Genomic DNA, 22,952 nt, shown 5'->3' on the forward strand with positions numbered 1-22,952 from the left:
GGCTCATCCTGAGACACTCTGAGACACAGCTTCTCATAGGTCATGGAGCAACGTGCCCTTGTTCTGATGGCATTCATATGAGAAAAGCTAGACTCACACGTATCGGTTGAGCCAAACATTGTCAGAATAAGGGATGCCAGTTCCTAATTGTGTGGTACTGATACTGGCTAGTATCACCGGCTACACACAGAAACCTGATTTGCATGCAACTATGTTTCTCCTTTATTTTTTGCATGCAACCTCTTGCGGGCCAGAAAAAAATTAAGAGGGGCCGCATTTGGCCCACGGGCCGCTAGTTGAATAGGCCTGCTCTAGAGCAACGTAAATAACTTCTGCTAACTCTAGAACCATGTATATACCTCCTGATAGCTAGAACCACTGTATATACGTCTTGATAAATGGAACCACGTATATACCTCCTGATAACTTTAGAACCACATATATAACTCCTGATGAATCTAGAACCACCGTATATACATCCTGATCAATCTACATCCATCCTATATGCCTCCTGATAACTCTAGAACCACTGTATATATCTCTTGAAACTAGAACCACAAGTATACCTCCTGATAGTTAGAACCATGTATAAACCTCCTGATATATCTATAACCATCTTTTATACCTCCTGAGAACTAGAACCAGCGTATATACCTCTCGATAACTCTGGAACCAGCGTATATACCTCCTGATAGCTAGAACCCTATATATACCTCCTGAGAGCTAGAACCCTATATATACCTCCTGAGAGCTAGAACCCTATATATACCGCCTGATAGCTAGAACCCTATATATACCTCCTGAGAGCTAGAACCCTATATATACCGCCTGATAGCTAGAACCCTATATATACCTCCTGAGAGCTAGAACCCTATATATACCTCCTGAGAGCTAGAACCCTATATATACCGCCTGATAGCTAGAACCCTATATATACCTCCTGAGAGCTAGAACCCTATATATACCGCCTGATAATTCTTCCCCGATTCCTAAATGTAAGAGGGCTCTTTGTTCTGGGGTCTCTGACCTCCCTATCGGAGGCTGGATCCTCTGCGGTGACGCCCCCCCCCGCCCCCCCCCAGGGCGACGCTGAGGCTATAAAGCCTCGGGCCGCCGGCAGCAGAGGTCTGAGATCCAGAGGAGTCATGGCTGCTGTGTTCGCTGTCCTTCTGTTGGGGCTGCTGGCCGCCGCCGCCGCCGCCGACGTCCCCGCCGCCCCCAGCTGTGATGATGTCATCACCCCGCTCCGCAGGGACCAAGCAGACAAGGTCAGTCTCAGTGGATACCATAGTGTTAGGCTTTCGGTAGAAAAGGATCCAATCGCAGACAGAAGGCTTAGTTTCAAAGACTTTCTCTGAGTTTATTCCCAGCAAGGCACAGGTATCATACAGGCACGATCCGACAGAGACTGAATGGGCACACTGAGCTTAAGTAGCCACAAACCAATCAACACACATTAGCAACAGGTATGTTCACAAACTCAGGGGATCTCAGCAATCCAAAGAAAAGCAGGAAGTAGCAGGGTGGAGTCGAAAGTATATTGCAATCCAAAACAAACAGAAAAGCGCATGACACCACCAACTGACCTACAAAATGTAAATAAAAAATAAAAAACACATGTTGCTGAAAAAACAGGAACTTAAATATCAGGATCCCTTACACATTGCAACTATAGGTGACTGTAGTTCATCTACTATACAATGTACAGTGATAAATCGTATAGTGTGCATATATGAAGTCATACAATTATTATCAATAGATGCCTATATTGTATATGTATATCATAGGGATAACTCGTATAGTCTAGTCAGTGTGTGTAGGAATTCACGCGGAAAGCTCTCTAAATTATTGTTTTTTTAATTAAAAAAATCAATAAAGAGTTAATGTTGACAAAGGTAAAAACCAATAGATAACGTCTGGATCTGTGTCCTAGTGAGACCCAGATCCTAGAAGGGCTGATTAATTTTACCTGTATCGCCTTCTACACGTTCTACATGTTCTCTTCATTCTATATTTTCTCCACGTTCTCCATGAACTACTTGTACTCCGTGTGGTTCTCTGTGTGGCTCCAGGCGTTGGGCTCCTGGGTTCTGGTGGGTTTCGTGACAGATAAGAAGACGGGTCTGCTGCATAAGCTCTCCAGCGCCTTCCTGGAGCTCTCGCTGTCGGAGGACAACAGCTCCTTCACCTCCATCGAGAGGATCCGATTGGGGTGAGCTGGAGGGAGGTCAGAGTGGGCGTGGCTATGTGTAGGGGGGTAGCCATGTGGAGGGGGTGTGGTTATGGAGAGGGGTGTATGGAGGGTCTTATCCGGGGGTGGGGGGTTATTAGCGTAGCGTTGGGTGTGGTCCTCTGAAACGTGTGTCTGCACCTCCAGCAATGAGCAATGTTCCTGGGTCCGCGTCATGGGCAACATTACGGACGACGCCAACCTCACTCTGAGGCTCCACACTATGGGTAAGTTCCCCGTCAACATCATCAATAATAAATAGCTAGCAGGCCAACATCCTAGCTGGCGTGATGTAGCATGCTGTGAAGCATTACAGGTCGAGCCCTGTTCCTCTGGGCCTCAAGATGATGGGCTAGCAAGTTTGTGTTAGCTAGCACACGATAACACGCTGTGACGCTAGCTGAGGTCCTCACCTGTTAACATACTAACACGCTGACACGCTAGCTGACGTCCTTACATTTTAACATACTAACAGGCTACAATGCTAGCTGAGGTCCTCACATGCAGTGCCGGCCCTCCCTATATGCGAACTAAGCGACTGCTCTGCCGCGTTTCCACTGCAGGGTGCGGAACGGAACGGATCGCAAAGGTGCGGGTCGGATCGCGTTTCCACCGCCAAAAGTGGGCGTGACCCGGACTTTGCCGTACCCGTTCCGACCCCATTCTAGGGACTCCTCCGTTGCGGTACCCAAAACGAGACCAGACGCCTGAAAGGGTACCCTGGAATTCTAGCTACACCCCCCCTCCGTTGATTGGTCGACAGAATCGTCACTTCCGGGTGACGCGGGGATAAAAACAAACAAACAGTAGCCTCGAGGTATTATTCTTTACAATTAACATGTCGCGTAAAAAGCTTGCTTGGGCGAACAAGGAGGTGGAGACGTTCGTCTGCATTCTTGCGGAGGAAGACGTTGTTTACGATGTTTACGTAGCTGCCGCGGCGATTGACATCCGGCCTACCACCAAGGGTACTGTCGGCAGTGGAAACGCGACCTCGGAACTGAGCTGGGCTATACTGCCCCCTCCCTACCGCACCTTTGCGATCCGATCCGTTCCGCACCCTGCAGTGGAAATGGGGCAGGGGGCAGTATAGCCCAGCTCAATTCCGAGGTCGCGTTTCCACTGCCGACAGTATCCTTGGTGGTAGGCCGGATGTCAATCGCCGCGGCAGCTACGTAAACATCGTAAACAACGTCTTCCTCCGCAAGAATGCAGACGAACGTCTCCACCTCCTTGTTCGCCCAAGCAAGCTTTTTACGCGACATGTTAATTGTAAAGAATAATACCTTGAGGCTACTGTTTGTTTGTTTTTATCCCCGCGTCACCCGGAAGTGACGATTCTGTCGACCAATCAACGGAGGGGGGGTGTAGCTAGAATTCCAGGGTACCCTTTCAGGCCTCTGGTCTCGTTTTGGGTACCGCAACGGAGGAGTCCCTAGACTGGGGTCGGAACGGGTACGGCAAAGTCCGGGTCACGCCCACTTTTGGCGGTGGAAACGCGATCCGACCCGCACCTTTGCGATGCAGTGGAAACGCGCCATTAGGGGCCCCGACCAGGGGGCCCCAAGGAGCGCTGTATTTTTTTTTTTGATCCATAGGCCTTCTTCTCTTTTTTTTTAATACACAAAGCAATTTACTTAACAAGAAAGTAAACATTATAAACATACAGCTCATATAAATGTAAGAAAACAATTGTGGGACTAAGTCTGAGACCCAGCGGAGTCATGGTTGCTGTGTTCGCTGTCCTGCTGTTGGGGCGTCTTTAACGATGACGATACGGTACATGACGAAGCTAAACGAAGCTCGCTACCTTTGTCCGACATTGCCTCTCTCCCGCTCTCCCCCCAGGGCCGGTTCTAGCCCTTTGGTAGCCCTAGGTGAGATTGAGTTTTGCGCCCCCCTTTCCCATCACGAGCAGGAACGTTAAAAGTCTGGTAACAGTAGAAATGTGGTAAGTGCGTAATACTTTACTTTGACTGTTTCAGTGAGTTTACTTAAAAAGTAGTAAAATAATTGCGGCAAATCATGTTCAAAGAGGTACGGATAAAAAACGTAAAGGTGCGGACACACCAAAAGCGTTACCCGCGTACCACGCGTATAAAATCGGCAATTTTTCCATGGGGAAGCATTGGTTTACGCGCGTATGAGGTGCGTACACGCGTATCATGCGTACCAAGCAACATTTTACTCGCGTTAGGGGCGTATGAGGCGCGTATATATACGCGCGTACATATACGCGCGTACGCGAGGAGTTCAAAAAATTTAACTTTTTACGCTCATACGCGTGATACTTAGCCGCAATAGCCAATCAGCGTGGAGCTTGACCCGACGTCACTGGCAGAGAGTAGTGACCCTTGCACAGAAGCATGCGGCCGACATCTTTCTTTATTCTGGGTGGAAATAGTAACATAGTTACGCCATTAAATGCGTTTATGGAAACATTTTTAGCGAGAAATGTGCATTTTACTTTCATAATGTTCACTCGGTGAATGTGAAGGATGTTTGGTTTGATAGTTATGACGAAGAGTGAACGCTCCGTTCACTTGCATGGACAGAGTCTCTGGTTGCTAAGCAACCTCAACGTCTTGGCGGACTATTTCTCTGCTGATCAACACTACGAATGCTGGAAACACACCAGACACACCATGTGAAGTTATTTAACCCGATTATTGTTATTTATATCCGAGATTATTTAATCTAACCCGATCCAAGCTCTATCATGCACCCGGCGGCGTTTGGGTTTCCTTCCTCGGACTCCACAGGCGCGTAGCTGCGTACGTAGGACCATTTTTGACACAAAATGGTCAAGCAACATTTTAGCTGCGTTAGGGGCGTATGAGCTGCGTATGGTACGCGTTTGGTGTGTTCGTACCATAAGGGTTATGAATGCATACAGTTGCATGTTCTCTGTGGCAAAACTACCGCAATGCAGGGCCCCAAAATGATCCTGCTCAGGGCCCCCAGGTGTACAGCGCCAGCCCTGCTGGCAGGCTAACACGCTGTGACGCTAGCTATGTTGACCCGCAGTCCCTCTCTGTGCTGCAGTGCTTGAGCTTGGCGGCGTGGAGACCACCCCTCAAGAGGTCTTCGGACAGATCACTCTGTTCCAGAGCTGTCCGTCCTGCCCTGAGGACCGGCTCACCTCCTACTACAGAGGCGTAGACAACCCCACAGACAGCAACTCCCCCGCCGTCCAGTTCATAATGAACTACAGTACGCGCAACACTGATACACACTCAACTACAGTACACACAACACTGATACACACTCAACTACAGTACACACAACACTGATACACACTCAACTACAGTACACACAACACTGATACACACTCAACTACAGTACACAACACTGATACACACTCAACTACAGTACACAATACTGAGACACACTCAACTACAGTACACACCACTGATAGACACTCAACTACAGTACACAACACTGATACACACTCAACTACAGTACACAATACTGAGACACACTCAACTACAGTACACACCACTGTTACACACTCAACTACAGTACACAACACTGATACACACTCAACTACAGTACACACCACTGTTACACACTCAACTACAGTACACAATACTGATACACACTCGACTACAGTACACAATACTGATACACACTCAACTACAGTACACACCACTGATAGACACTCAACTACAGTACACAACACTGATACACATTCAACTACAGTACACAAGACTGATACACACTGAACCACTCAACTGCGGTAATTAATTTGCTAATGAAATCGTGTGTGTGTGTGTGTGTGTGTGTGTGTGTGTGTGTGTGTGTGTGTGTGTGTGTGTGTGTGTGTGTGTGTGTGTGTGTGTGTGTGTGACTCAGGGAGGGAGGGGAAGCACCAGGACCTGGAGGCTCTGAAGGAGGTTCCTCTGAGTACCAGACAGCAGGCCGCGTGCCTCAACATGACAGAAATCACCGGGGAGGACAGCTACGACGGAGTCTCAGGTGAGGCCTACCGTAGAGCGAGGCCTTATGTAGAGTGATGCCTACTGTATAGTGAAGCCTACTGAAGAGCGAGGCCTAGCGAACAGTGAGGCCTACGGTAGAGTGAGGCCTACCGTATAGTGAGGCCTACTGTAGAGTAACATTAGAGTGCCGTAGAGTATTAGTCCTACAGTACCAGTACCAGTAGAGCACCAGTAGAGCATTAGACCTGCAGTAGAGTACCAGTAGAGTATTAGACCTACAGTAGAGTACCAGTACAGTACCAGTATAGTACCAGTAGAGTATTAGTCCTACAGTAGAGTACCAGAAGAGCATTAGCCCTACAGTACAGTACCAGTAGAGTACCAGTAGAGTATACTGCAGTACTGATGTTGATCTCCTGTCCCTCTCAGAGCCGTGTCCCAGGAAGGTGCTGGTGCTGAAACCAGACGAATAAACCGACAACTGAAGATCTATTCTCTGCTCCGAAATATATCAGAAATAAAATCTCTAATCAAAGTGATGTTTTCTCTTCTTCATGAGCCCAGAACTGATGCTTGTTGTGTATTGATGACTGTTGAACTTCTGCCTTTTCCTGCGTTTTAGTGACATCACAAGTGGGTGTTTCCACCTAGATGTATGCCAGATAGATCTACAGCATTTGCTACGGTCCACTGGGTAGGTTGCTAGACTGACAGCAGCATGAATCTAGATGGGCACGCCCACTTGTGATGTCACTAAGGCTCAGCTTCACACCTGGTGGTAACATAGGGGCCCTTAAACTGTCAGCTAGCCGTCTGCTTGCTAGCCTCGAAGCATCTTGATTAATGCTGCTATCCATTTGGATTTACGAAGTGGTAAAGTCGCAAATCTCCCAGCTTTCTTGCGGCATTTCACTGAGGCGCGCCCCCTTTTGGTCGTAGTATCTCGTCGCTTTCAAAGTAGAGCGAGCAGTGCTGTACAACTCGCAAAGAAGATGGCTGCGCCCATAGTTAATGAGGGATGAGATGTATTTTCTTTCTATTTGTACCACGTTGGTGGTTTTAATGTCGTTTTTATAACCTCTTACACACTTGATTTCATTGCTGCTTTAATCCGGTCACCAATATATGCATTGCACGGTCTTGCTTTGCGTGCAATTCAATGTAAAGTTTTGTTTTGAAGCTGGTTTGCTAAAGAGGCTATGTTGCTAATGATGACTAGCCTGCTACTACTCCCCCTCGTGGCTCGACAGAAACACAAATGGCAAACTGGAAGGCTGGAGCAAGGGAAATACGTCACGTTCTCGCTGAAGCTGGTCGTTCGTACCAGCGTACCATCCAAATGGATAGCAGCATAAGTGTGTAAGATTGTTAGCATGTAAGCTAGCCAGCTCTCGAGCAGAAAGATCCAATGGAAGACGAGGGAGGAAGAGGGAGGGGAGCTCAGATTGGACGAGGAGAAGGAGAAGGGGAGCTCTGATTGGACGAGGAGGTCTGATTGGACAAAGAGAAGTTGGAGGAGGGTAGGTATGATTGGAACAGGAGGAGGGGAGGTCTGATTGGACAAGGAGGAGGAGAGGTCTGATTGAACAAGGTGGAGGAGGAGAGGTCTGATTGGACGAGGCGGAGTGTTATCCTGGTATCATGCTAGGTCCTCAGTCCAAATGTTTTTTAGGGGCTATTGATGACTGATACTAGTTTCATATCTCTGATAATCATCAGGCCCCTGTAAACCAAGGACTGTAAATAAACGGTATAAATAAACTGAGTGGTTTATTCTGAGCGGTTCAACACTGCGTCACACCGGGTAAACACACGTCTCCGGACAACACAACATGGACCTTGTAAGGTTTACACAGTGAGTGTGTGAGTGGGTGTCAACATTTGTCCCAAGGTTTTATCGCCTCACAATAACAGCCGGCTGCTTTGATATTTTGATTTTACCATTTTAAATATCAACATTCTCAGTTTGTGGTGGTAAGGAGTTTTCAATTGGTAGGTTAGTAGTTTGTTGGTTCGAGGTGGGTAGGTTAGTAGTTTGTGGTTGTTTCAGGATGGGTAGGTCAGTAGATTGTTGTTGCTTCTGGATGGGTGGTTAGTTGCTTGTTACAGGATAGGTAGGTTAGCGGTTTGTTGGTTCAGGGTGGGTTGGTTAGTAGTTTGTTGGTTGTTTCAGAATGGTTAGGTTAGTAGTATGTTGGTTGGTTCAGGATGGGTAGGTCAGTAGTTTGTTGGTTGGTTCAGGATGGGTAGGTCAGTAGTATGTTGGTTGGTTCAGGATGGGTAGGTCAGTAGTTTGTTGGTTGGTTCAGGGTGGGTTGGTTAGTAGTTTGTTGGTTGTTTCAGGATGGTAAGGTTAGTAGTATGTTGGTTGGTTCAGGGTGGGTAGGTCAGTAGTATGTTGGTTGGTTCAGGGTGGGTAGGTCAGTAGTATGTTGGTTGGTTCAGGGTGGGTAGGTCAGTAGTTTGTTGGTTGGTTGAAGATGGGTAGTTTAGTCGTTTGTTGGATCAGGCCTGATAGTTTGTTGCTTGTAACAGGATACCTCCTTATAACTCTAGAGCAACGTAAATAACTTCTGCTAACTCTAGAACCATGTATATACCTCCTAATAACTAGAACCATGTGTATACCTCCTAATAACTCTAGAGCAACGTAAATAACTTCTGCTAACTCTAGAACCATGTGTATACCTCCTAATAACTAGAACCATGTGTATACCTCCTAATAACTAGAACCATGTATATACGTCTTGATAAATGGAACCACGTATATACCTCCTGATAACTTTAGAACCACATATGTAACTCCTGAAGAATCTAGAACCACCGTATATACATCCTGATCAATCTACATCCATCCTATATGCCTCCTGATAACTCTAGAACCACTGTATATATCTCTTGAAACTTGAACCACAAGTATACCTCCTGATAGTTAGAACCACCGTATAAACCTCCTGATATATCTATAACCATCTTTTATACCTCCTGAGAACTAGAACCACCGTATATACCTCTCGATAACTCTGGAACCAGCGTATATACCTCCTGAGAGCTAGAACCCTATATATACCGCCTGATAATTCTTCCCCGATTCCTAAATGTAAGAGGGCTCTTTGTTCTGGGGTCTCTGACCTCCCTATCGGAGGCTGGATCCTCTGCGGTGACGCCCCCCCCCCCCCCCCGCCCCCCCCCAGGGCGACGCTGAGGCTATAAAGCCTCGGGCCGCCGGCAGCAGAGGTCTGAGATCCAGAGGAGTCATGGCTGCTGTGTTCGCTGTCCTTCTGTTGGGGCTGCTTGCCGCCGCCGCCGACGTCCCCGCCGCCCCCAGCTGTGATGATGTCATCACCCCGCTCCGCAGGGACCAAGCAGACAAGGTCAGTCTCAGTGGTTACCATAGCAACTATAGGCGACTGTAGTTCATCTACTATACAATGTACAGTGATAAATCGTATAGTGTGCATATATGAAGTCATACAATTATTATCAATAGATGCCTATATTGTATATGTATATCATAGGGATAACTCGTATAGTCTAGTCAGTGTGTGTAGGAATTCACGCGGAAAGCTCTCTAAATTATTGTTTTTTTAATTAAAAAAATCAATAAAGAGTTAATGTTGACAAAGGTAAAAACCAATAGATAACGTCTGGATCTGTGTCCTAGTGAGACCCAGATCCTAGAAGGGCTGATTAATTTTACCTGTATCGCCTTCTACACTTTCTACATGTTCTCTTCATTCTATATTTTCTCCACGTTCTCCATGAACTACTTGTACTCTGTGTGGTTCTCCGTGTGGCTCCAGACGTTGGGCTCCTGGGTTCTGGTAGGTGTCGTGACAGATAGGAAGATGGGTCTGCCTCTGCCCGCCAGCTCCTTCATGGAGCTCTCGCTGTCGGAGGACAACAGCTCCTTCACCTACATGGAGTGGAACGGGTTGGGGTGAGCTGGAGGGAGGTCAGAGTGGGCGTGGCTATGTGTAGGGGCGTGGCCATGTGGAGGGGGTGTGGTTATGGAGAGGGGTGTGATTATATGGAGGGTCTTATCCGGGGGTGGGGGGTGATTAGCCTAGCGTTGGGTGTGGTCCTCTCTGAAACGTGTGTCTGCACCTCCAGCAATGAGCCATGTAACCGGTTCCGCATCATGGGCAACATTACGGACGACGCCAACCTCACTCTGAGGCTCCACACTATGGGTAAGTTCCCCATCAACATCATCAATAATAAATAGCTAGCAGGCCAAGGTCCTAGCAGGCGTGATGTAGCATGCTGTGAAGCATTACAGGTCGAGCCCTGTTCCTCTGGGCCTCAAGACGATGGGCTAGCAAGTTCATGTTAGCTAGCACACGATAACATGCTGTGACGCTAGCTGAGGTCCTCACATGCTAACACGCTGACACGCTATCTGACGTCCTTACATGTTAACATACTAACAGGCTACAATGCTAGCTGAGGTCCTCACATGCAGTGCCGGCCCTCCCTATATGCGAACTAAGCGACTGCTTAGGGGCCCCGACCCGGGGGCCCCAAGGAGCGCTGTATTTTTTTTTTTATCTATAGGCCTTCTTCTCTTTTTTTTCTTTTTTTTTTTATATACAAAGCAATTTACTTAACAAGAAAGTAAACATTATAAACATACAGCTCATATTAGTTTAAGAAAACAATTGTGGGACTAAGACCTCGGGCCGCCGGCAGCAGAAGTCTGAGACCCAGCGGAGTCATGGTTGCTGTGTTCGCTGTCCTGCTGTTGGGGCGTCTTTAACGATGACGATACGGTACATGACGAAGCTAAACGAAGCTCGCTACCTTTGTCCGACATCGCCTCTCTCCCGCTCTCCCCCCCAGGGCCGGTTCTAGCCCTTTGGTAGCCCTAGGTGAGATTGAGTTTTGCGCCCCCCTTTCCCATCACGAGCAGGAACGTTAAAAGTCTGGTGACAGTAGAAATGTGGTAAGTGCGTAATACTTTACTTTGACTGTTTCAGTGAGTTTACTTAAAAAGTAGTAAAATAATTGCGGCAAATCATGTTCAAAGAGGTACGGATAAAAACCGTAAGGGTTATGAATGCATACAGTTGCATGTTCTCTGTGGCAAAACTACCGCAATACAGGGCCCCAAAATGATCCTGCTTAGGGCCCCCAGGTGTACAGCGCCGGCCCTGCTGGCACGCTAACACGCTAACACGCTGTGACGCTAGCTATGTCGACCCGCAGTCCCTCTCTGTGCTGCAGTGAGTGAGCTTGGCAGCCCCCGGGAGTGCTTCGGACTGATCACTCTGTTCCAGAGCTGTCCTTCCTGCCCTGAGGACCGGCTCACCTTCAACTACAGAGGCGGAGACAACCCCACAGACAGCAACTCCCCCGCCGTCCAGTTCGTAATGAACTACAGTACGCGCAACACTGATACACACTCAACTACAGTACACACAACACTGATACACACTCAACTACCGTAACACAACACTGATACACACTCAACTACAGTACACACCACTGATACACACTCAACTACAGTACACACAACACTGATACACACTCAACTACAGTACACACAACACTGATACACACTCAACTACAGTACGCACCACTGTTACACACTCAACTACAGTACACACCACTGTTACACACTCAACTACAGTACACACCACTGTTACACACTCAACTACAGTACACAACACTGATACACACTCAACTACAGTACACAATACTGAGACACACTCAACTACAGTACACACCACTGTTACACACTCAACTACAGTACACAACACTACACTTATACATAGATAGATGGGTCATTCATTTACTAATGAAATTGTGTGTGTGTGTGTGTGTGTGTGTGTGTGTGTGTGTGTGTGTGTGTGTGTGTGTGTGTGTGTGTGTGTGTGTGTGTGTGTGTCTCAGGGAGGGAGGGGGACCACCAGGACCTGGAGGCTCTGAAGGAGGTTCCTCTGAGCACCAGACAGCAGGCCGCGTGCCTCAACATGACAGAAATCACCGGGGAGTACAGCTACGACGGAGTCACAGGTGAGGCCTACCGTACAGCGAGGCCTACCGTAGAGCGAGGCCTACTGTAGAGTGAGGCCTACCGTACAGCGAGGCCTACCATAGAGTGAGGCCTTCCGTAGAGTGAGGCCTACCGTACAGCGAGGCCTACTGTAGAGTGAGGCCTACTGTAGAGTGAATCCTACTGAAGAGCGAGGCCTAGCGAACAGTGAGGCCTACTGTAGAGTGAGGCCAGCTGTACAATGAGGCCTACCGTATAGTGAGGCCTACTCTAGAGTGAGGCCTACTGATGAGTGAGGCCTACTGTATGGTGAGGCCTACCGTAGAGTGAGGCCTACTGTAGAGTGAGGCCAGCTGTATGGTGAGGCCTACCGTAGAGTGAGGCCTACCGTAGAGTGAGGCCTACTGTAGAGTCAGGCCTATCGTAGAGTGAGGTCTACTGTACGGTGAGGCCTACTGTAGAGTGAGGCCTACTGTTGAGTGAGGCCTACTGTACGGTGAGGCCTACCGTAGTGAGGCCTACTGTAGAGAGGCCTAGTGTAGGGTGAGGCCTACTGTACAATGAGGCCTACCGTACATTGAGGCCTACTGTAGAGTGAGGCCTACTGTACAGTGAGACTTACTGTAGAGTGAGGCCTACTATAGGGTGAGGCCTACTGTAGAGTGAGGCCGACTGTAGTGTGAGGCCTACTGTAGAGTTTCAGTAGAGTACCAGGAGAATACCCGTAGAGCATCAGTCCTACAGTAGAGTACCAGTAGAGTATAATGCAGTACTAATGTTGATCTCCTGTCTCTCTCAGAGTTGTGTCTCAGGAAGAAACCGACAACTGAAGATCTATTCTCTGCTCCGAAATAAATCAGAAATAAAATCTCTATTCAAAGTGATGTTTTCTCTTCTTCTTGAGCCCAGAACTGATGCTTGGTGTGTGTGTGTGTGTGTGTGTGTGTGTGTGTGTGTGTGTGTGTGTGTGTGTGTGTGTGTGTGTGTGTGTGTGTGTGTTCATACTGAAACTCGTAAACTTGTTTAGACGAGTGACATCACAGCTCCAGGGACTCCCCAGGCTAAACTCATTCCCAGTCTAAACTCATTCCCAGTCTAAACTCATTCCCAGTCTAAACTCATTCCCAGTCTAAACTCATTCCCAGTTTAAACTCATTCCGTCTCCACTCATTCCCATCTAAACTTTTTCCCAGTCTCAACTCATTTCCGGTTTAAACTCATTCCCAGTCTCCACTCATTCCCAGTCTAAACTCATTCCCAGTCTAAAGTCTTTCCCAGTGCTACTGTAACTATGGCAACTATATAAGGGATACTACTATGTCTCTTCTATCTACCTGAACTATATCTATAAGTATAACTATATTTATTGTAAATTGTTATTAGTTATAAGTACTCTAGATCTCATAGATCTACTCATTCTAGACACAGGCAGGCCATAGATCTACTCAGTGTAGACACCATAGATCTACTCAGTGTAGACACCATCGATCTACTCAGTGTAGACACTATAGATCTGCTCAGTGTAGACACCATTGATCTACTCAGTGTAGACACCATAGATCTACTCAGTGTAGACACCATCGATCTACTCAGTGTAGACACTATAGATCTGCTCAGTGTAGACACCATAGATCTACTCAGCAGTGATGTTACGTTTTGCGTCGAGGCATCGAGGCGTGTGTCGAGTATCTCGGCTCCTCCCCCAGCGAAGCTCCGCTTCGAGTAGGATTCACGTTGGCAAAATGACGTAGGGTGTGACGTTCGAGGCTTCGCCTCGGGCTTCTGCTTCGAAATATGGGTTCAGTATTGGCGGGAGATTTCGACTATAAAGATGTCCCGTATACGATCACAACCTTGTGGTATATTCAATATACCACTAGTCTGTGATCGTAGTAGTTTGAGCATTGCATTTTCTGTAGTATCAATCGAAACATCACACATTGTGTAAACATCACGTAGGGAGCTACGTGAAACATTACCCCCCCTGCACCTCCCTCCAAAGTTACACAAAACACTGTCCCCCACATCTCATCCACATTTCCCCTTTTACAAAATCAGTTCTATCATTCTGCCAAAAAAAATCAATAACCACTGTCCGAACACTTTAATGGCTATTAAATTAATGAGTCCTTCTCAGTTATCATGCAGTGTGGTTCGGCTTAGCTCAGGTGGTAAAGCAGTTGACCTGTAACCAGTAGGTTGACTCTGCCGTCGGTGTGTCAATGTGTGTATTTACCGATGTAAGTCGCATTGGATAAAAGCGTCTGTTAAGACACACATTTGCCAAATGATTTATTTTCTAGCATGAGCTCTGTGCCATTTTATGAATGTCACACTCACACACATGTATCACTGAAATGACTTCAATTCTCAAATGATTTAATGTTGTATCGGCACACGAAGCAAAAATCACATTTTGGGTTGGGTTGTCATAATTTCATTCACCACTAGATGTTCCTAGCGTACTCATTTGAAGCTTCGAGCACGAACCACTTTGGTGGTTCATCTGGCTTTGAGGCTTTGACGTTTCATGAGGCATCGGGTGTGTTCGAAACCGCGTACTTGCTTACTACTCCTACTAACTATGACGTCAAATTGAGTAAGCGAGAACTTAGTAAGCGAGTTTAGGTAAGCGAGTAGTATCCGAATGTCTTCTACTTCCGGAAAGATTTGGGGCTTGGCGGCGTGGAGACCACCCCTCAAGAGGTCTTCGGACAGATCACTCTGTTCCAGAGCTGTCCTTCCTGCCCTGAGGACCGGCTCACCTCCTACTACAGAGGCGTAGACAACCCCACAGACAGCAACTCCCCCGCCGTCCAGTTCATAATGAACTACAGTACGCGCAACACTGATACACACTCAACTACAGTACACACAACACTGAGACACACTCAACTACAGTACACAACACTGATACACACTCAACTACAGTACACAATACTGATACACACTCAACTACAGTACACACCACTGTTACACACTCAACTACAGTACACACCACTGTTACACACTCAACTACAGTACACAACACTGATACACACTCAACTACAGTACACAATACTGATACACACTCAACTACAGTACACACCACTGTTACACACTCAACTACAGTACACACCACTGTTACACACTCAACTACAGTACACAACACTGATACACACTCAACTACAGTACACAACACTGATACACACTCAACTACAGTACACACCACTGTTACACACTCAACTACAGTACACACCACTGTTACACACTCAACTACAGTACACAACACTGATACACACTCAACTACAGTACACAACACTGATACACACTCAACTACAGTACACACCACTGTTACACACTCAACTACAGTACACAACACTGATACACACTCAACTACAGTACACACCACTGATAGACACTCAACTACAGTACACAACACTGATACACATTCAACTACAGTACACAAGACTGATACACACTGAACCACTCAACTGCGGTAATTAATTTGCTAATGAAATCGTGTGTGTGTGTGTGTGTGTGTGTGTGTGTGTGTGTGTGTGTGTGTGTGTGTGTGTGTGTGTGTGTGTGTGTGTGACTCAGGGAGGGAGGGGAAGCACCAGGACCTGGAGGCTCTGAAGGAGGTTCCTCTGAGTACCAGACAGCAGGCCGCGTGCCTCAACATGACAGAAATCACCGGGGAGGACAGCTACGACGGAGTCTCAGGTGAGGCCTACCATAGAGCGAGGCCTTATGTAGAGTGATGCCTACTGTATAGTGAAGCCTACTGAAGAGCGAGGCCTAGCGAACAGTGAGGCCTACGGTAGAGTGAGGCCTACCGTATAGTGAGGCCTACTGTAGAGTAACATTAGAGTGCCGTAGAGTATTAGTCCTACAGTACCAGTACCAGTAGAGCACCAGTAGAGCATTAGACCTGCAGTAGAGTACCAGTAGAGTATTAGACCTACAGTAGAGTACCAGTACAGTACCAGTATAGTACCAGTAGAGTATTAGTCCTACAGTAGAGTACCAGAAGAGCATTAGCCCTACAGTACAGTACCAGTAGAGTACCAGTAGAGTATACTGCAGTACTGATGTTGATCTCCTGTCCCTCTCAGAGCCGTGTCCCAGGAAGGTGCTGGTGCTGAAACCAGACGAATAAACCGACAACTGAAGATCTATTCTCTGCTCCGAAATATATCAGAAATAAAATCTCTAATCAAAGTGATGTTTTCTCTTCTTCATGAGCCCAGAACTGATGCTTGTTGTGTATTGATGACTGTTGAACTTCTGCCTTTTCCTGCGTTTTAGTGACATCACAAGTGGGTGTTTCCACCTAGATGTATGCCAGATAGATCTACAGCATTTACTACGGTCCACTGGGTAGGTTGCTAGACTGACAGCAGCATGAATCTAGATGGGCACGCCCACTTGTGATGTCACTAAGGCTCAGCTTCACACCTGGTGGTAACATAGGGGCCCTTAAACTGTCAGCTAGCCGTCTGCTTGCTAGCCTCAAAGCATCTTGATTAATGCTGCTATCCATTTGGATTTACGAAGTGGTAAAGTCGCAAATCTCCCAGCTTTCTTGCGGCATTTCACTGAGGCGCGCCCCCTTTTGGTCGTAGTATCTCGTCGCTTTCAAAGTAGAGCGAGCAGAGCTGTACAACTCGCAAAGAAGATGGCTGCGCCCATAGTTAATGAGGGATGAGATGTATTTTCTTTCTATTTGTACCACGTTGGTGGTTTTAATGTTGTTTTTATAACCTCTTACACACTTGATTTCATTGCTGCTTTAATCCGGTCACCAATATATGCATTGCACGGTCTTGCTTTGCGTGCAATTCAATGTAAAGTTTTGTTTTGAAGCTGGTTTGCTAAAGAGGCTATGTTGCTAATGATGACTAGCCTGCTACTACTCCCCCTCGTGGCTCGACAGAAACACAAATGGCAAACTGGAAGGCTGGAGCAAGGGAAATACGTCACGTTCTCGCTGAAGCTGGTCGTTCGTACCAGCGTACCATCCAAATGGATAGCAGCATAAGTGTGTAAGATTGTTAGCATGTAAGCTAGCCAGCTCTCGAGCAGAAAGATCCAATGGAAGACGAGGGAGGAAGAGGGAGGGGAGCTCAGATTGGACGAGGAGAAGGAGAAGGGGAGCTCTGATTGGACGAGGAGGTCTGATTGGACAAAGAGAAGTTGGAGGAGGGTAGGTATGATTGGAACAGGAGGAGGGGAGGTCTGATTGGACAAGGAGGAGGAGGAGAGGTCTGATTGAACAAGGTGGAGGAGGAGAGGTCTGATTGGACGAGGCGGAGTGTTATCCTGGTATCATGCTAGGTCCTCAGTCCAAATGTTTTTTAGTGTCTATTGATGACTGATACTAGTTTCATATCTCTGATAATCATCAGGCCCCTGTAAACCAAGGACTGTAAATAAACTGTATAAATAAACGGAGTGGTTTATTCTGAGCGGTTCAACACTGCGTCACACCGGGTAAACACACGTCTCCGGACAACACAACATGGACCTTGTAAGGTTTACACAGTGAGTGTGTGAGTGGGTGTCAACATTTGTCCCAAGGTTTTATCGCCTCACAATAACAGCCGGCTGCTTTGATATTTTGATTTTACCATTTTAAATATCAACATTCTCAGTTTGTGGTGGTAAGGAGTTTTGAATTGGTAGGTTAGTAGTTTGTGGTTGTTTCAGGATGGGTAGGTCAGTAGTTTGTTATTGGTTCAGGATGGGTAGGTCAGTAGTTTGTTGGTTCAGGATGGGTAGGTCAGTAGTTTGTTGGTTCAGGATGGGTAGGTCAGTAGTTTGTTATTGGTTCAGGATGGGTAGGTCAGTAGTTTGTTGGTTCGAGGTGGGTAGGTTAGTAGTTTGTGGTTGTTTCAGGATGGGTAGTTTAGTAGATTGTTGTTGCTTCTGGATGGGTGGTTAGTTGCTTGTTACAGGATAGGTAGGTTAGAGGTTTGTTGGTTCAGGGTGGGTTGGTTAGTAGTTTGTTGGTTGGTTCAGGGTGGGTAGGTCAGTAGTATGTTGGTTGGTTCAGGGTGGGTAGGTCAGTAGTATGTTGGTTGGTTCAGGGTGGGTAGGTCAGTAGTTTGTTGGTTGGTTGAAGATGGGTAGTTTAGTAGTTTCTTGGATCAGGCCTGATAGTTTGTTGCTTGTAACAGGATACCTCCATGTAACTCTAGAGCAACGTAAATAACTTCTGCTAACTCTAGAACCATGTGTATACCTCCTAATAACTAGAACCATGTATATACCTCCTAATAACTAGAACCATGTATATACGTCTTGATAAATGGAACCACGTATATACCTCCTGATAACTTTAGAACCACATATATAACTCCTGATGAATCTAGAACCACCGTATATACATCCTGATCAATCTACATCCATCCTATATGCCTCCTGATAACTCTAGAACCACTGTATATATCTCTTGAAACTAGAACCACAAGTATACCTCCTGATAGTTAGAACCATGTATAAACCTCCTGATATATCTATAACCATCTTTTATACCTCCTGAGAACTAGAACCAGCGTATATACCTCTCGATAACTCTGGAACCAGCGTATAAACCTCCTGATAGCTAGAACCCTATATATACCTCCTGAGAGCTAGAACCCTATATATACCTCCTGAGAGCTAGAACCCTATATATACCGCCTGATAATTCTTCCCCGATTCCTAAATGTAAGAGGGCTCTTTGTTCTGGGGTCTCTGACCTCCCTATCGGAGGCTGGATCCTCTGCGGTGACGCCCCCCCCCCCCCCCCGCCCCCCCCCAGGGCGACGCTGAGGCTATAAAGCCTCGGGCCGCCGGCAGCAGAGGTCTGAGATCCAGAGGAGTCATGGCTGCTGTGTTCGCTGTCCTTCTGTTGGGGCTGCTGGCCGCCGCCGCCGCCGCCGACGTCCCCGCCGCCCCCAGCTGTGATGATGTCATCACCCCGCTCCGCAGGGACCAAGCAGACAAGGTCAGTCTCAGTGGTTACCATAGCAACTATAGGTCACTATCGTTGATCTACTATACAGTGTACAGTGATAAATCGTATAGTGTGCATATATGAAGTCATACAATTATTATCAATAGATGCCTATATTGTATATGTATATCATAGGGATAACTCGTATAGTCTAGTCAGTGTGTGTAGGAATTCACGCGGAAAGCTCTCTAAATTATTGTTTTTTTAATTAAAAAAATCAATAAAGAGTTAATGTTGACAAAGGTAAAAACCAATAGATAACGTCTGGATCTGTGTCCTAGTGAGACCCAGATCCTAGAAGGGCTGATTAATTTTACCTGTATCGCCTTCTACACGTTCTACATGTTCTACATGTTCTCTTCATTCTATATTTTCTCCACGTTCTCCATGAACTACTTGTACTCTGTGTGGTTCTCCGTGTGGCTCCAGGCGTTGGGCTCCTGGGTTCTGGTAGGTGTCGTGACAGATAGGAAGACGGGTCTGCCTCTGCCCGCCAGCTCCTTCATGGAGCTCTCGCTGTCGGAGGACAACAGCTCCTTCACCTACATGGAGAGGAACGGGTTGGGGTGAGCTGGAGGGAGGTCAGAGTGGGCGTGGCTATGTGTAGGGGCGTGGCCATGTGGAGGGGGTGTGGTTATGGAGAGGGGTGTGATTATATGGAGGGTCTTATCCGGGGGTGGGGGGTGATTAGCCTAGCGTTGGGTGTGGTCCTCTCTGAAACGTGTGTCTGCACCTCCAGCAATGAGCCATGTAACCGGTTCCGCATCATGGGCAACATTACGGACGACGCCAACCTCACTCTGAGGCTCCACACTCTGGGTAAGTTCCCCATCAACGTCATCAATAATAAATATCTAGCAGGCCAAGGTCCTAGCAGGCGTGATGTAGCATGCTGTGAAGCATTACAGGTCGAGCCCTGTTCCTCTGGGCCTCAAGACGATGGGCTAGCAAGTTCATGTTAGCTAGCACACGATAACATGCTGTGACGCTAGCTGACGTCCTTACATGTTAACATACTAACAGGCTACAATGCTAGCTGAGGTCCTCACATGCAGTGCCGGCCCTCCCTATATGCGAACTAAGCGACTGCTTAGGGGCCCCGACCCGGGGGCCCCAAGGAGCGCTGTATTTTTTTTTTTATCTATAGGCCTTCTTCTCTTTTTTTTCTTTTTTTTTTTATATACAAAGCAATTTACTTAACAAGAAAGTAAACATTATAAACATACAGCTCATATTAGTTTAAGAAAACAATTGTGGGACTAAGACCTCGGGCCGCCGGCAGCAGAAGTCTGAGACCCAGCGGAGTCATGGTTGCTGCGTTCGCTGTCCTGCTGTTGGGGCGTCTTTAACGATGACGATACGGTACATGACGAAGCTAAACGAAGCTCGCTACCTTTGTCCGACATCGCCTCTCTCCCGCTCTCCCCCCCAGGGCCGGTTCTAGCCCTTTGGTAGCCCTGGGTGAGATTGAGTTTTGCGCCCCCCTTTCCCATAGCGAGCAGGAACGTTAAAAGTCTGGTAACAGTAGAAATGTGGTAAGTGCGTAATACTTCACTTTGACAGTTTCAGTGAGTATACTTAAAAAGTAGTAAAATAATTGTGGCAAATCATGTTCAAAGCGGTACGGATATAAACCGTAAGGGTTATGAATGCATACAGTTCTCTGTTGCATTTTCTCTGTTGCAAAACTACCGCAATACAGGGCCCCAAAATGATCCTGCTTAGGGCCCCCAGGTGTACAGCGCCGGCCCTGCTGGCACGCTAACACGCTAACACGCTGTGACGCTAGCTATGTTGACCCGCAGTCCCTCTCTGTGCTGCAGTGAGTGAGCTTGGCAGCCCCCGGGAGTGCTTCGGACTGATCACTCTGTTCCAGAGCTGTCCTTCCTGCCCTGAGGACCGGCTCACCTTCAACTACAGAGGCGGAGACAACCCCACAGACAGCAACTCCACCGCCGTCCAGTTCGTAATGAACTACAGTACGCGCAACACTGATACACACTCAACTACCGTAACACAACACTGATACACACTCAACTACAGTACACAACACTGATACACACTCAACTACAGTACACACAACACTGATACACACTCAACTACCGTAACACAACACTGATACACACTCAACTACAGTACACAACACTGATACACACTCAACTACAGTACACACAACACTGATACACACTCAACTACAGTACGCACCACTGTTACACACTCAACTACAGTACACAACACTGATACACACTCAACTACAGTACACAATACTGATACACACTCAACTACAGTACACACAACACTGATACACACTCAACTACAGTACACACCACTGTTACACACTCAACTACAGTACACAATACTGAGACACACTCAACTACAGTACACAACACTACACTTATACATAGATAGATGGGCCATTTATTTACTAATGAAATTGTGTGTGTGTGTGTGTGTGTGTGTGTGTGTGTGTGTGTGTGTGTGTGTGTGTGTGTGTGTGTGTGTGTGTGTGTGTGTCTCAGGGAGGGAGGGGGAGCACCAGGACCTGGAGGCTCTGAAGGAGGTTCCTCTGAGCACCAGACAGCAGGCCGCGTGCCTCAACATGACAGAAATCACCGGGGAGTACAGCTACGACGGAGTAACAGGTGAGGCCTACCGTACAGCGAGGCCTACCGTAGAGCGAGGCCTACTGTAGAGTGAGGCCTACTGTAGAGTGAGGCCTACCGTAGAGTGAGGTCTACCATACAGCGAGGCCTACCATAGAGTGAGGCCTTCCGTAGAGTGAGGCCTACCGTACAGCGAGGCCTACTGTAGAGTGAGGCCTACTGTAGAGTGAATCCTACTGAAGAGCGAGGCCTAGCGAACAGTGAGGCCTACTGTAGAGTGAGGCCTACTGTAGAGTGAGGCCAGCTGTACAATGAGGCCTACCGTATAGTGAGGCCTACTCTAGAGTGAGGCCTACTGATGAGTGAGGCCTACTGTATGGTGAGGCCTACCGTAGAGTGAGGCCTACTGTAGAGTGAGGCCAGCTGTATGGTGAGGCCTACCGTAGAGTGAGGCCTACCGTAGAGTGAGGCCTACTGTAGAGTCAGGCCTATCGTAGAGTGAGGTCTACTGTACGGTGAGGCCTACTGTAGAGTGAGGTCTACTGTTGAGTGAGGCCTACTGTACGGTGAGGCCTACCGTAGAGTGAGGCCTACTGTAGAGTGAGGCCTAGTGTAGAGTGAGGCCTACTGTACAATGAGGCCTACCGTACATTGAGGCCTACTGTAGAGTGAGGCCTACTGTACAGTGAGACTTACTGTAGAGTGAGGCCTACTATAGGGTGAGGCCTACTGTAGAGTGAGGCCAACTGTAGTGTGAGGCCTACTGTAGAGTTTCAGTAGAGTACCAGGAGAGTACCAGCAGAATACCCGTAGAGCATCAGTCCTACAGTAGAGTACCAGTAGAGCATCAGTCCTACAGTTGAGTACCAGTAGAGTACCAGTAGAGTATTAGTCCTACAGTAGAGTATCAGTAGAGTACCAGTAGAGTATAATGCAGTACTAATGTTGATCTCCTGTCTCTCTCAGAGTTGTGTCTCAGGAAGAAACCGACAACTGAAGATCTATTCTCTGCTCCGAAATAAATCAGAAATAAAATCTCTATTCAAAGTGATGTTTTCTCTTCTTCTTGAGCCCAGAACTGATGCTTGGTGTGTGTGTGTGTGTGTGTGTGTGTGTGTGTGTGTGTGTGTGTGTGTGTGTGTGTGTGTGTGTGTGTGTGTGTGTGTGTGTGTGTGTGTGTGTGTGTGTGTGTTCATAC

At 47.3% G+C, this 22,952-nt stretch overlaps 3 protein-coding genes and 1 long non-coding RNA gene across 14 annotated transcripts; all 4 read left to right on the top strand.

Moving 5' to 3' along the window:
• Positions 1 to 1,097: 1,097 nt before the first annotated feature.
• Positions 1,098 to 6,706, top strand: LOC132451442 (uncharacterized). Its single transcript, XM_060044022.1, has 6 exons — positions 1,098 to 1,268; positions 2,073 to 2,212; positions 2,378 to 2,457; positions 5,276 to 5,443; positions 6,086 to 6,208; positions 6,601 to 6,706. The coding sequence occupies exons 1-6, from the start codon at positions 1,146 to 1,148 to the stop codon at positions 6,642 to 6,644; spliced, it is 678 nt and encodes a 225-aa protein (XP_059900005.1). The 5' UTR covers positions 1,098 to 1,145; the 3' UTR covers positions 6,645 to 6,706.
• Positions 6,707 to 9,392: 2,686 nt separating this feature from the next.
• LOC132451444 (saxitoxin and tetrodotoxin-binding protein 1-like) lies at positions 9,393 to 16,372 on the top strand. 2 transcript variants are annotated; one of them, XM_060044026.1, is made up of 6 exons: positions 9,393 to 9,545; positions 9,975 to 10,111; positions 10,285 to 10,364; positions 11,398 to 11,553; positions 12,067 to 12,189; positions 12,969 to 13,053. In XM_060044026.1, exons 1-6 carry the CDS (start codon positions 9,429 to 9,431, stop codon positions 13,022 to 13,024), a joined length of 669 nt encoding a protein of 222 aa, XP_059900009.1. In that variant the 5' UTR covers positions 9,393 to 9,428; the 3' UTR covers positions 13,025 to 13,053. The 2 variants fall into 2 exon arrangements, with proteins under 2 accessions (XP_059900009.1, XP_059900007.1); XM_060044024.1 differs by lacking the exons at positions 11,398 to 11,553; positions 12,067 to 12,189; positions 12,969 to 13,053 and adding exons at positions 14,838 to 15,005; positions 15,752 to 15,874; positions 16,267 to 16,372 and having other exon boundaries at positions 9,403 to 9,545.
• Positions 16,373 to 16,686: 314 nt separating this feature from the next.
• On the top strand, positions 16,687 to 18,339 carry LOC132451468 (uncharacterized). 2 transcript variants are annotated; one of them, XR_009524073.1, is made up of 3 exons: positions 16,897 to 17,387; positions 17,446 to 17,836; positions 17,963 to 18,339. It is a non-coding gene; the product is annotated as an uncharacterized LOC132451468 (long non-coding RNA). The 2 variants fall into 2 exon arrangements; XR_009524072.1 differs by having other exon boundaries at positions 16,687 to 17,836.
• Positions 18,340 to 18,981: 642 nt separating this feature from the next.
• Positions 18,982 to 22,805, top strand: LOC132451440 (saxitoxin and tetrodotoxin-binding protein 1-like). Of its 9 annotated transcripts, XR_009524067.1 has the most exons (7): positions 18,982 to 19,142; positions 19,581 to 19,717; positions 19,891 to 19,970; positions 20,957 to 21,130; positions 21,671 to 21,883; positions 21,918 to 22,257; positions 22,524 to 22,805. XR_009524067.1 is itself a non-coding variant. In XM_060044012.1 (6 exons), the coding sequence occupies exons 1-5, from the start codon at positions 19,020 to 19,022 to the stop codon at positions 21,841 to 21,843; spliced, it is 687 nt and encodes a 228-aa protein (XP_059899995.1). In that variant the 5' UTR covers positions 18,982 to 19,019; the 3' UTR covers positions 21,844 to 21,883; positions 21,918 to 22,805. The 9 variants fall into 9 exon arrangements, 8 of the variants coding, with proteins under 8 accessions (XP_059899995.1, XP_059899997.1, XP_059899996.1 ...); XM_060044012.1 differs by having other exon boundaries at positions 21,918 to 22,805; XM_060044014.1 differs by having other exon boundaries at positions 21,935 to 22,805.
• The last annotated feature ends 147 nt before the right edge of the window (positions 22,806 to 22,952 follow it).

This window comes from Gadus macrocephalus, chromosome 22 (genome assembly GCF_031168955.1).
Source record: "Gadus macrocephalus chromosome 22, ASM3116895v1".
Lineage (NCBI taxonomy): Eukaryota > Metazoa > Chordata > Actinopteri > Gadiformes > Gadidae > Gadus > Gadus macrocephalus.